General features: G+C 43.2%; 1 protein-coding gene across 11 annotated transcripts in view; it reads right to left on the bottom strand.

Moving 5' to 3' along the window:
- Positions 1–3,591: 3,591 nt before the first annotated feature.
- COL13A1 (collagen type XIII alpha 1 chain) overlaps positions 3,592–13,017 on the bottom strand; it is a 90,308-nt gene continuing 80,882 nt past the window's right edge. For 6 of the 11 annotated variants that reach the window (XM_048311590.1, XM_048311582.1, XM_048311583.1 and 3 more), the window contains one exon: positions 8,586–11,678. In XM_048311590.1, the coding sequence (XP_048167547.1) occupies positions 11,424–11,678 (255 nt within the window). In that variant the 3' untranslated portion in view covers positions 8,586–11,423. The other 5 variants (XM_048311585.1, XM_048311587.1, XM_048311586.1 and 2 more) reach the window with 4 other exon arrangements.

The raw sequence follows: 13,017 nt of genomic DNA, 5'->3' as shown, positions 1-13,017 counted from the left end.
CACTTTTAGTCATCCAAAAACCCATTCCCCAAACAAACTTCCTCCTAAAATCTCACATCTTTGTTCTCCTAATGTAGTGACTAAGCTAAGGTATTTAAAATAGTAATATACAGTTCTGCACAGCAGTTTTTATCACAATATAAACCAGCACCTCTGAGTAACATCAGCACTGGCTTCTTTATCTGATAAATGGGTATTTGGTGATTAAACATAAAATTCCCATCTTTTACAAGAAGACAGAAATGCTTTGAAGGTGCTATATTTAAGCAACACTTTACTTTTAGAAACCTCAGCTTTATTTACTTCTGAGGAGTGGATTCAGGGGGTTCTTTAAGTGTATCCCTGATTTCCAGGACAGGGATGGTTACATTGAAATCACTGCATTAATTAATGAACTCAGGAAATGTGTAACTGAAACTCAGCTTTTGTTCTGACATAAAAATTCCTAAGCTATTTTTCACTCATACAGATGGAAATAATTTACCTAAATCCCTTTCCTTGTACATGTTGAGTGTTTAGTGTCTTTTTAATCTTCTATCACACTGAGAAAAGATTTGCTTGAAAACTTAAAAGTGGAAAAAGTATTTATAAAGAAATACCAAATAATTACAATATTTCAATTCTGTTATGATCAGTATAACTCCTCATGGCACAGCTGTCTCTGCTTTTCTAAAATTTTGCTAGGAATGGTCAACATGGAATTCAGAATTCCCAGGATTAAAAACCAAACAGATCAGCACTACTGTATTAAGAAAAAAAAAGTGAAACAGAAAAGTCAAATGCTCATTTTGGCTGAAGAAGCTCCTACTGAGGTTGAAAAGCTTGTGGGAAAGAACAGCCCTTTGTTCTCTTCATTCTAGCAAATTATTTAGTGTGGAATTTAGTGGAAGTCCAAAAAATTCCAAGTAGCTAAACTATGTCAAAAGGAGTTGAAATAATGTCTTAGAAACAGCACAATGACAGTAAAAATTACTGGTAACACAAAAATATACACAGCACATACATGAATCAATGCCAAATAACATTGGACATTCAATATACAGGCTGAAAAGTTCAATGTGAAAAAAAAGTGTACAAAATGTATTCAGATTTAAACATCTCAATCAATCAGTGTCTGTAAGAGAAACATAGAAACAATGCCCTGTCAAGATCTACTCACAATTCATCACTTCACTACAGCTACAATAAATATTCTACATTCTATGCCATCAAAGGGGAAGAACCTCTCTTGAAAAATACAAGGAAACCAGATATGTAATGACACAAAGTTGCTTCAAAAATCATTCTCCTGCAGGGGTTAGGTCATTGGTGTTTGTCTGGTGTTGGCTGAGGAGCAGGTCTTGGACAGAAAGTGTCCCAATACCAAAGAATTTGGTGTCCAAGTGACACAAAGATGAGAAACAGGAGCAGTGCCAATGACACGAGCATTCCAGGTGTGGGAAAGGCCATCAGGGAGGTATTTCCTGTTGCTCTGAGGACTCTGAATGCCAAGGGGAGATCAGTGTGACTTCTTGGAGGAGCTAAGTCACCTGGATGGGGGATGGCCCACCCACCTCCAAGCCAGAGCATCCAGAGAAACACTTCCTTTCAGCCACTCACTCTGCACCCACTGGTGATGGAAGCATGGAGAGTCTGTGACATCTGCAGGCTGTCCCCATAAATCAGGAACTCCCTCCCATTGCTGCACTGCTCAACATCTGGAGCTAATTCTGCATCACTAAAGCCATGAGAATGGTGTGGGGTCAGGCCAATCCTCCCTGTATCAGGGGGATAATCTCAGCCCTTTTTGGGGTGGGGGTGAACACAGCAATGAATGTTCTGCCTCAGCTTGCCCATCTTTAAGTGTAATGGGTGAGGGAGAACAAGGAATAGCAGAGCGAAGGGAGTGGGAATGGGACAAGTCATGAATGAATGGTGAGGGACCAGGCTTGGAGAAGGAGTCTGCTTATGGTGGCCTGCACAGTCTTGCTGCCAAGTGTCTTCCTCTCCTTTTCACTGACATCACCCAGAAAAGGCTGTGGAATTTAAGAAGCTAACATTCTTCCTCTGGAAGGCTCAAAAAAAGGGTGAAACTGCTTGGCCTGTGGCACTGCTGTAGGATACAACATCAGGGTAAAAGCAAATCTTTGCAGGAGAGCAAAAGGGACGATTTACTGAAGCAACATTTTGAAATGTGACCGTGAAAAAACAATGGAATTATCATAAAATGGAATTTCGCCCTCCCAGCAAACCCCCACCAGAGACAAGAGACTGACAAACAATATACCATGGAAAGCAATAGCGTAAGTTGCACTCCACAAGCTCCACAACCAATCTTCTCATACCTGCCATTAGTATCTAACTTACTAAACTTTGAAACAGGAGTTCAACAAACTCATGTTTTGCAGGAAAAACAAAAGTTTAGCAGGTTTTTCTTGAAAAAAAAATCTGCAGTATTCTAACTCTGTTTGAAAAAGAAGAAACAAAATCGTAAGAAAGCTACAAAACTACACTGCCCTTGCTGCCTTTAAACAGTAAAAGCTTTACAGTCAACTCTAAAATAAATCACAAACATCTACAGTCTTAATTCATGTTTTGTCATGATGTTCTCATCAGCTCAAAATGTTTAACAAAGCAGGCCTACAAGGAGGGAGGAAGGATAGCAGGAAGGATAGATAATAACAGTGAGTGGAAAATGATCAAAACATGACCAACAGAGATTTTCTGAAAACGCAGAGAAGAAAGTAGCTATTTTGTCTGGATCAAAGACATCTGGAAGATATAGGGACAAAAAGAGGGGAAGGGGAAAAAAAACCCGAAGTGTAAAAGAAGGGGAGACCCTCATCCAGCAAAGCATTTGCACATAGGCTCAGGGTGAAGCACGGCCTAAAGCTAAGCTTGAACCAGTGTGTTGCTGGACTCAGAGGAGGGAAAACAATAGCAACAGACAGTAATACTTGAGCAGGTACCCTCCAAGAACTTGCCATGTTTACATAAAGTCTTTTAAATTTAGTTTTTCAGCTCTTTCTAGCCAAGACTGCAATTTCAGGCTATAGAACGTTTCTGAAGAGGACACAGTGGCTCTTACCAGACTTCACTGCCTTCAGACAGACCACCTAAGGTGGGAAGAGACCATTTCCAATCATCTGGTCCCTAACATAGCCCTTTTGATCTCTGTAAATGTAAATGAAGAGTTGTGGAGAGAGCGTTTTGTCTGGGAGAGGTCACTGGCACCTGGTCCCTAGGTGTGGCCTTTGGGGGTATATTTATCCCCACTAAAAACGGGTTTGCCTATAGAAAGCACCTTTCCACTACTGAACTTGGGGAGAAAAAACACAACAGGAATGTCCTTAGGACATTTTGGGTGAGGAACTTTTACACACTTATTCCAAAAGCCCATTAAAAATATACCTAAAAGAAAACACAAGAAAACAGAATAGAGCAAACAAATTGCCCCCAAAAATCATTAACAAAAAGTAGAAGTAACATTATCAAGCTATATATATAATGGTTTTCATTAAAAAAAGAAGAAAAAATGCACACCTACCGCCTGCAGTTCTGGTCAGGGTCTCCCTCCACCCCACCCCCACCCCACCCCACCCCCACCCCAAATAAAAGAGTAAAAATAAAAAAAAACTACAAATCAAATAAATTAATCTTTCCACCAGCCTGGTTACCAACTGAAACAATTTCTTCCCCCACTACTCTATTTCCTGAACACATGCGTTAGAAACCTTAAGAAAAAAATCTGCAGTTCTTCAGATGAACCTGAAAGCAGAACTTTTCCCCCATTCTTTGCAAACCTGGAATTATTTTAACAGTAGACTTTCTGTGCATTGGAGAGAGGAGATGGGTGTCAGGTATGGGTGTCCGTATCAGAAGGTCAGAATGACTCCACCCCTGCTGACAAAGAGTGCTTGAATCTGGGATGGCTCTGGGTTAATGGCATCCCTTTGAGCTTGAAATCAGCACTTTCTCCCTAACTGTAACGTGAATTTCTTAGCACTTGGATCTGTCTAATGATTGAGATAATATCACTCATTAGCTCTAGTAACAATGGCCCTGGCTCACCAAAGTATTTCAATGCAAATAGCATCATTGAAGCCAGCGGGGAATCACTCCCTCAAAGTTAAATATGTGGTTTACTACTTGGGCCAACGGGATTCCCAATGCACTCAGGGAAGTAGAGATGTTTTGTCACGTTCGAAAGACAGGTACTTATTTTAGGTTTGGGGTTTTTTACAATAAATTGCACAAGCTGTGGTGGAAAGACACTTGAGCTTACATGTTAACTTCCAGCAGTGGGGTAAGGGATGAGTAAAGGATGCCAGGTTTGCATGGCAGCTGGTAGGAAGTATCCAGGATTGTATATTCTGCCCTTCAGGCAGCTGGGAAATTTTTGCCAAATCTTTATTTCCCTTTAGTGAACATATTAAAACATGTAACAGTGGAATTGAACCTTTGTGATCCTTCTTTTCCATCTGGAAGTACATCTGTGGAGATGTACCCACAAAATGGCCTTAACGGGCCAGCAGAAAACATTTCTGGAGGGCTCCAGACAAAGTACATCCAGTGGGTGCAGTAGAGACCAAAGCACAAGTACAGGAAGCAAAGGAATTAGTCAGTGAAACCAGACTTTTTCCACACTCCACATTTTCCTCTTCTGACAACATATTTCATGCCTTCAGTATGGTTCAAAAAACCCCAAACAGGAGAAGAAAGTTTGTGATGAAAAGGTTAAAGATGGAATCATCAATGATACAGGTGGAAGTTTGTCATCTGCTAACCAGAAATGGTAGCAAAAAGTGTTATCCTCTCTGAGCAGCAGTCTGAACTGAACATGGGGGTTCCTCTGCTTTTCTAAAGAGAATTGCTCAAAAAGAGTTTCTTTCTTGGATCAAAGGATCCCCTCCCAGAAATATTGTCTATGTCTTGCACTCATTTATGCAGCTGCTGCTGGAAAATGAGCCTAATTCTTCATCTGAAGAGTCTGACCACAATAGTAGAATGAAGTGAAAATGACCAAAGAAAAAGAATATAAATGGTGCCATTCTCAACCCCTGCCACTGGCCTCTGGGGGACGACAGAAAGCAAAGCAGAAAGCGCTGGCATGCTGAGCTCCCGCAGCCCCAGCGGGCAGCATCTGGGCACACATTCCTGGTGTGCCACCGAGGAACTCTTCCCAGGCTCCAAGAAGGGAACTTCCAAAACATCTCCAGCAAATCTTCAGGAAGGGCCTCCTCCTTTCACTCTGCTGCCATTTTCCAAGCTTCTCCACTCTCAGACTCACTTTCTGGCTATCAACCAAGGAGTTTGACCCTTGAAGTGGCAGACAAAAGGTTTCACATGAAAACAGCCAGGCAGAATTGACAGGAATCAACAGCAACAGTACCCTGGTTACAGGTTTAGTAGGGACAGAGCCTGAAACTAAACTGCCACACTCAGGGTGGTACAAACCCAGCTGCTCCCTTGGGGTTTCTTTGGACATGCAAGGAGCTTAGGTTTGGGAAGAGCAGCAGGTCAGTGTGGTGTCACTGATTTGAGACCTCTTGTCTATCCCTAGTGGCTGATGAGATTGGATCAATATTGGGGCTGTAGAACAGCAATACAAAATGTTTGTCTGGTACTTCAATGAAAATCCCAGGCTATAATCTGCAGCAGCTACAGGGAACACTTGTCACCATTTCCCAACCTTTAGGACAGATGAGAGAGTACCCTACACATTTTCCCAGTAGTAGCTAAGTCTCTGCTGACCCAAGTGAGGTACTTTCGAGAGTTCTGGCAATTTCACTTCAAGGTCCCTCACACCTCAGGCAAGAGCTTTCTCACAAATACAGCAGTCAAAAATCAGGCTGAGAAATAAAACACGTACAGCATCACCTCGAGAATCCTGTAGTCAGGACAAGGTAACAGATGTGCATTCACTTCGCTCTTGGATCAGATAAAAACAACCAACAATAATCCCACGCAGTGCAATCACAAATACCAGCTACACAAAAACCATGCTACACAGACCAAAGGGAACAGGAAGCTTTGGCAGGTTCTCCTAGGGATGTCTATGTTTTTAAGGATTAAGAAGAGCGAGGATTTTGAGAAGGGACTGAAGCATTCAAACATCGTTCCTTGCAGCTGAATGCTTCAAGATCAGAGCAGGAACTCACTGCTGCTACTACAACCTTCCAAACCCAAAGCACTAGGAGTACACCGGGCTGGGCCTTTAGTAACTTTAACAGGTGTGCAATTAAAACACAATTGGAACATCAGCTGTTCCAATTAGCTCAGCTTCACAGCTGCAAAGCCTTTTAACAGGGAGCTGGGGCTTATATTAATGACATCTATTACTGAGAAAACCAACAAGAATCCCTCAGTGCTCTGTGGTTCATTTTCTCTCCATGCTGTTTCAGCTCCATTGCACCAAGCATCTCATGAAAACATCATGCATGGAAACATTTCATCCCAAGGACAATGTTGGCATGAGAACAAATGGTTATAAATACCATGAATTAGTTTAGGTTGAAAGTTGCAAGGAGCTGTCTAACTGTGAGAGCACTGGAGTCGGAACGGCCTGCAGGGCGGGGAGGGAAGGGACACAGGGCAGTGGAAACCGTACTGGTTTTTAGATGAAATTCAGTAAATTTCTGAAAGGGTGAGGTGACTGCTGCAATCCATCTGTCAGAGGCTGGGCTGGGTTCCTTGGGCAGTCCCCAGCAGGCCTTTCCCTGTATACAAGGGAACTACATCCCTTACTCTGTCACTTTATTATGATGGTGCTAAAAGGCTGTATGGAATTGTCTAGAAAAACAACTGATTAATAGTTTGTGAATAGATGAATAGTTGAGTATGGGGGAACCTCGTGGAGGTGACCCCTTCCACTGGCACAGCTGTAGCCAGGAGAAGCTGAATTCCTGCTGTAGTGGCAGCATCATGCAAAGACCAGGATTTTGGTGGATCAGCCTCACTAATGCATCACCACTTGTGTTTCTCCTTTGTGATCATTAAATACTAGTAGCTTTCCCCTGAAACTCCTGGGATGCCCACTGCCTTTGCCCCTATGTGAAGGACCAAGGCAAGGAGACATGTTTTAGGAAACAGATTTAGACTTCCACTTTTCCCCTCATTTTCTAAGGAAAGAACACTTATGTTCACTTTAGTCTGGTAGTATTTTCCTCTCTGGGTAATTTAGACTTGAGACACCAACAAAGGTAGGTCAGGAAGGATAATTAAGATGTGCATATGCAAATGATAATTACACACTCTGCAAATTTGCATGCGACCTTTGGTTAACATTTTAAAAAGTCATATGGATTGATTTCACTAATACACATTTGTTAGGATATCGAGGTATATGCTGCGTTATGCTTAATTTTAAATAAGACTTTAATTAAGCTGCTTCAAGGCCTACAATTTAGAAAGGGAGTAGAATTTCTTGCCAACCAATTTCTTGCCTTCTTGTCAGGAGGGTTAGTCTAGCTCATGGGAGGATAATTAAACTGCGAGTCTCTACGTTCCCAGTTCATGGGGACTATGATGAGGTTTTTCAGCAACACTTTAATTCATCACAACAGAAGTGTTAATGTTTCGCTTTAATAAAAAATATGTAATATTTTGAAATATTCTTGAATGATCCAGCTTGAAAAATGAAAATGACCTTTAAATCTATACAGGGCAGTTCCTTTGGGCACTTTTAATGCAATAATTTATTAAGTTCCTATATTCATCATATGTGCACAAATACCATGTAAATATTACAGCTGTACTCCATGACAAAACAAGCGCAATACAGAGAACTGACAAATGAAAAAAAGGGAGATCTAGTATTTTCTGTACAAAAAAATATGCCACTTTATGATAATTTGTAAAAATGCATAACTTCTGGCATTTCAGAGAACACTGTATAAAAATAAATATTCTATGTACAGTAACACACACAGGCCAATCCAGGGTTAGAATCATCACTGCAAAAGAAAACATAAACAAGTGTTAGTGACAACTCACTAACAAGTGTTAGTTAGTGACAGCTCACAGGGGGAAGGACCACGCCATGGGGGGAAGGACACTGTTAGGGAAGCTGGCTCTGGGTTCTCCAGGAGGAAGAGCAATGGTGACAGATCTCAGCAGGGACCCTTTCCACTTCCCCAGGTGCCAAAGTGAGGAAGGAAGATTCACCCCAGGCTGACTCTGCCTCCACCCTCTTCCTACCACTGTGGCTTGAACACTTGGCATTAACACCCACAGTGGGCACTGAAGGTGGGCCAGACCCTGGGGAGTGCAGGTGGGGTCTGAGGGAATCCAGGTGGAAATCTCATCTTTGTACAAGGACTAGAAGCAGGGCCAGGCAGCTCACAGGCCACAGATACAGTTCTCTCCTTTGTAGCCCATAGAGCTGAACTCTGATATACAAATAAGGAGGAGTTTTGGTTGCCACTTTTCAGGGATACAGTCCTGGAAATCCCATCCATGCATCCACACCTCTTCTGCTTTTATTCAGATTCATGGAAAAACATCAGCAGGACCCATGGCACTGCCAACTCAGCACAACAACGTTTCCAAGATTACTTTACCTTATTCCAGCAGCCTTGAACTGGAAGGCCATCTTCCCCCTGCAAAAAAGATGGATGAAATAGCAGTTTAGGACACATAAAGTAGTACAGAGATGGAGAAAGGAAGGCATGGGTTAACTATTACTGCAACAAACAGTTTGAACCAGGGCTGGAGGAATAGTCAGAGATATTCCTCACCATTCAGATGACCCAGACTTCCGGCTGGCAGAACCAGTGCAGCCTGAAGCAGGGGCTGGGGTGAAGAAGGGAAATGCCTGCACGCTGTCCAAGGGACTTATGTACCCGAGAACCACTCTCTCCTAAGAAAGGAGTCTATTCAGGCTTCCTTGAAGGAAGAAGAGAAGGAACACAGGAGGTCCAACTGAGCCAGAAAAATACTGCCAGGGGCTGGCAGTGGAAAGTGTGAGGTGGCTGCTCTGTGTCCTCAGGCTTGGCTATGTAACATTGAGCTTAAAACCAAACCCCAGAGCCAGCACTAACCTCAGACCCTGAGGAGGGTCTGGAAAAGACCTCCCTTTCCTTTCTGCCCTATCTGTCAAAGGGTTTGCTTTGTCATGTGAGACACTGCCCAGCTATCCCCTCTTGCCTCTGGGGAGATCCTGCTCCCGGGAAATTAGGAAGGCAAGCAGCCCCTCTGCTGGTTCAGGATGTCTCAGCTGAGTCCCTGAAAAGGGACTTTGGCTTCAATAACACAGTGGGATTTCTGTGAAAATCCCCCAGCACTTCTGCAACGATGATGTCTTGGGCTCCATGGTTGGGAAATGCTTTTGTAAATGACTGCCATTCATTTCAACCCTGTGAAACCCTCTTTGATGGGCTGGATGTGACACCAGTGCTAAGGTGCTCTGGGGCAGGAGATAAAGTCAGATGTAAGGAGATAAATCTCTGACATGAGAAGTCAAATATTTGTGCTGTGTGCACATGGTAGATTCGTGGTCTATCGCTATTCCCCAGGAAACCCCAAAAAAATACAAACAGAAAAGCAAATGCACAGTAGTATATTGAGAAATTAACTATTTACTGGAGATGCACTTCCAGGGGGCTCATGAATGTTACCATGATAGTACAACAATATTGCTTTTCAAATGCATTTTTTGACTTTGGTCTCCTTGTGCTGCTTCCTCCCCTTCCCCCAACTACGTGGAAACACAGGATTACAAGTTATTTACTGGGTAAATTGTGGCGTTCCCATTGGTACACTGGTGGTGATAGGAATGACTGGTGTAGTGCACGGCAGGAGGAGATGGGAAGTTAGGTGTATGAAGGAATGGGAGGCCAGGGAGTCACAGCTTAGGGATCAAAGGAAGATCAGGGTCACAAGGAAGTGTTTGTTGCAGGCGAATGTGCCAAGAACAGAAACATGACATGCTTACTAGTACCAAGGATCTCCTTCCACATATCTCAGATGTGCAAAGAGTCAGTTCACAGCCTCCATAAGCTACACACATGGATGTGTCAGCTGGATGCTAAGCTTCTAACCTAGCTGGATCAAAAAACATGCTTATTCACGTTCCCAAGCTAGCTTGCATGCCAGAACACTATGTATAAAAAAATAACAGCATCCATATTTCATCAGATTTTCTGGCAAGTCTCCCTTAACGAAAATAGTGTGAATTCTAATACAGCCATGTGGGGTGAATCCTCACTGGGAGCACTGACAAAACCAAAAAGGTCGTGTACCAGGGCACTGGTGAAATCCTTGCACCTGCAAAATTAGGGGCCTTATTCAGCCAGATGTTACTCTATAGAAACCTAGCCATGATAACTGGGAGACAAAACACATGGCTCTGTGGTCTTCCTCCTTTGTGGACTGTTCTGGGCAGGTACAGCTTCACCTGTGGGACTGGAAGAAGTTTCTGCTACCCAGAATTTAGAGAGCTGCAACTGAGACTTTAACAGTGGTCACTGCCCCAAAGAGGCAACAGCAGCACCTAAAGGAGGGAATACTGGATGGAAAACTATGTTAGCTCTTCACAAAGCTCAAATAACAACAGCTTTTTATGGCAGTTTCCTGTTTTGTTTTTTTCCTCAAGAAACTAGGAAAACCTTCTGAACTAAATGTGGCTTTTTGCTTTGGGGTGCATTTTTCCAGCTAGTGAACTAACAATATCCCATCCAAAGTAGATGGCATCAAACATCCTTAAGTGAGCGTAAAGCTTGGAAGGACCATACTCAAGCAAACTTTGTCAGGCCAAACAGGGCCGGAAGGGCAGGGGAGTACAAATTTCTTTGTATTACAGAGATGTTGAGACTGTCTTAAGGAGAAAAAAATCCCACCCTGAATGCTGCATCTCCAGAAATATCAGAGAAAATGAATAAATTGATGACCTTTACTGGGATACTTAGAAATCAGTTGGGGTTAGGTGTTTCAGAATACTTTTGCCCTACAGCTGTTGAGCTAGATCAGGCACTAATACAACAGTCATTTTATCACTCAAATAAGATGGATATTGGGAAACAGGCAATCCCAAATTCAAGTTTTTTGGATACTATGGATACAGTTTGGACTTCTGGGGAGAGTAATAAATAGGAATTACTCAGCAGAGAGGTTAACTGTCCCCATTAATATGTTTCACATGGGCTTACTGATGGGATAACTATTATTTTCAGTCATCTTAATGTATGGGGTGACTGAGGTCATATGGAACCATGTCAGGCTGTGCTCAACACACACAGGCACTTAAAAATAGAGTTAATAAAGGACACAAGCATTGCAGCTCCTTGTGAGGAAGCCAAGCCAGTGCAGAGCTGGGTCTGCATACATAGGTTTACTGGAAGCTGTGAAAGTGAAGGCAAAGGAAGAATTGAAGAAATTGTAAATAAAACCACATTCCAACTCTACTTTTCCTCATGCCACAAAGTACTGCTGACAGCAGCTGGGAATCAGAATGAAGGGAAGGGCCTGGTTCTGACAGCAGCTATGAGAGGAAGGGAAGATGGAGACAAGTAAGGAAGGAACTGCTGGGTGTCTCTAGGGCATGCAGCTGTTTGGGGGATCAGAAAATAGCACCAAGAGCCAAAAAGCAAATGAGCATGCAGGAAAGGGAAGGTACACCATACCAATGGGCATGGGGCATCCAGGCCGTCCAGCCCAGGTAGCCCCGGCTCACCCTTCTCGCCTTTAAAACCTCGGAGACCCTGTTTATGAAATCAACCACTATCGTTATTTCATTCAGTGCCAGCCAGCTCTGTGTCCCAGGAGGAGAAGCCGAGTCCTTGCTGGGACTGGCACAGGGCACTCAGCTGCACACCCAGCACAGACCCCTGTCTGCATCAGCATCAGTTTCGTTTTTGGTTTTCTGTCATCTATGAGCCAGGAGATGCTTCTCTAAGTTAAAGCTGAGAGGATGGGACTAGCGTTTCCTCCATTACAAAACCATCCATTCCTCTGATCTTCACTAGGAAACCCAGCAGCTGGATTTTTAAAAGCATGATCCCCAAGTACTCCTGGAATTTGCAGCACTGCTAGCAGATTTTTGACAGCATTTGCTGTAGCATATGAATTTAGATAAAAATGTACACATATTCCTGTATATATTCATTTGCCTAGACTTACAGCCAATCTATTTTGACAGAAACACATCCCATTTAGGATAACTGAGACTTGTTTTCCCTCTGGGTAGTGCAGCTCAAGTGCCCTGTGTGCTCTCAGGCCATCATATCAGCTGGCTGTTATTCCAAGACAAGGAAACCAGCATTCCAGTTTTGCTATCACATATATTTGATCCTATCGAGCATCTCCAGAGAAAAGCCGTAACCAGCAGCAAAGGAGACAGGGCTCTATCCGCAGAGGAGAAAGCCCCGGGCTCCCAGCACATGGGACATCCCATGTACCCCAAACCTTTGTGAGGTCTGGAAGAGGAAGGAACATAACCATGGTCACTCAGGAGCCTGATCTCTCAGAGGATCAGTTGGTCCCACAGCTTTGCCACAGGCTGTGGTGGGAACCCAGCCAGACCTTACCCAAATGTTGTACTTTTGCAAGACTATTATTTATGTTATGATTTCCTTCTGTCTTCCCCATCAACACATCTTAAAACAATACATTTGATGAAACAGGACATACCAACGGACAGGGTGCATCTAATCCAGGTGCTCCTTGGTCTCCCTTATCCCCTTTAGACCCTCTAGAGCCTTTCTTGCCCCTCTCCCCCTGTAAATAATAGTTTAGTCCAAGAAAAAAAAGAATACACAAGAGCTTTAGGATCATCCATTTCAAACAAATGTCAGCGATAGTTTAAAAAAGAATAAACATTTCGGAAACATTTTAAAATAATTATCCCTCTGAGATATTAAGTGAAGATCAACATATGGAGCTGCTGAGCAGTAACTGAGCTGCATAAACACTGTGGCTGTGGCTGCAGTCCCACTCTGACAGACTGTGAGGGCTCAGCATCAAAGGGATCATCACACCACTTGTCGGGGCTTCCCATACACCAGAGAGAGGCACCTTGGAGAACCGGCTGACCCCAGACTA

This window comes from Corvus hawaiiensis, chromosome 8, assembly GCF_020740725.1.
Source record: "Corvus hawaiiensis isolate bCorHaw1 chromosome 8, bCorHaw1.pri.cur, whole genome shotgun sequence".
In the NCBI taxonomy this organism is placed as follows: domain Eukaryota; kingdom Metazoa; phylum Chordata; class Aves; order Passeriformes; family Corvidae; genus Corvus; species Corvus hawaiiensis.
The sequence above is the reverse complement of the archived record's forward strand: the minus strand, read 5'-3'. Positions and strand labels throughout refer to the sequence as shown.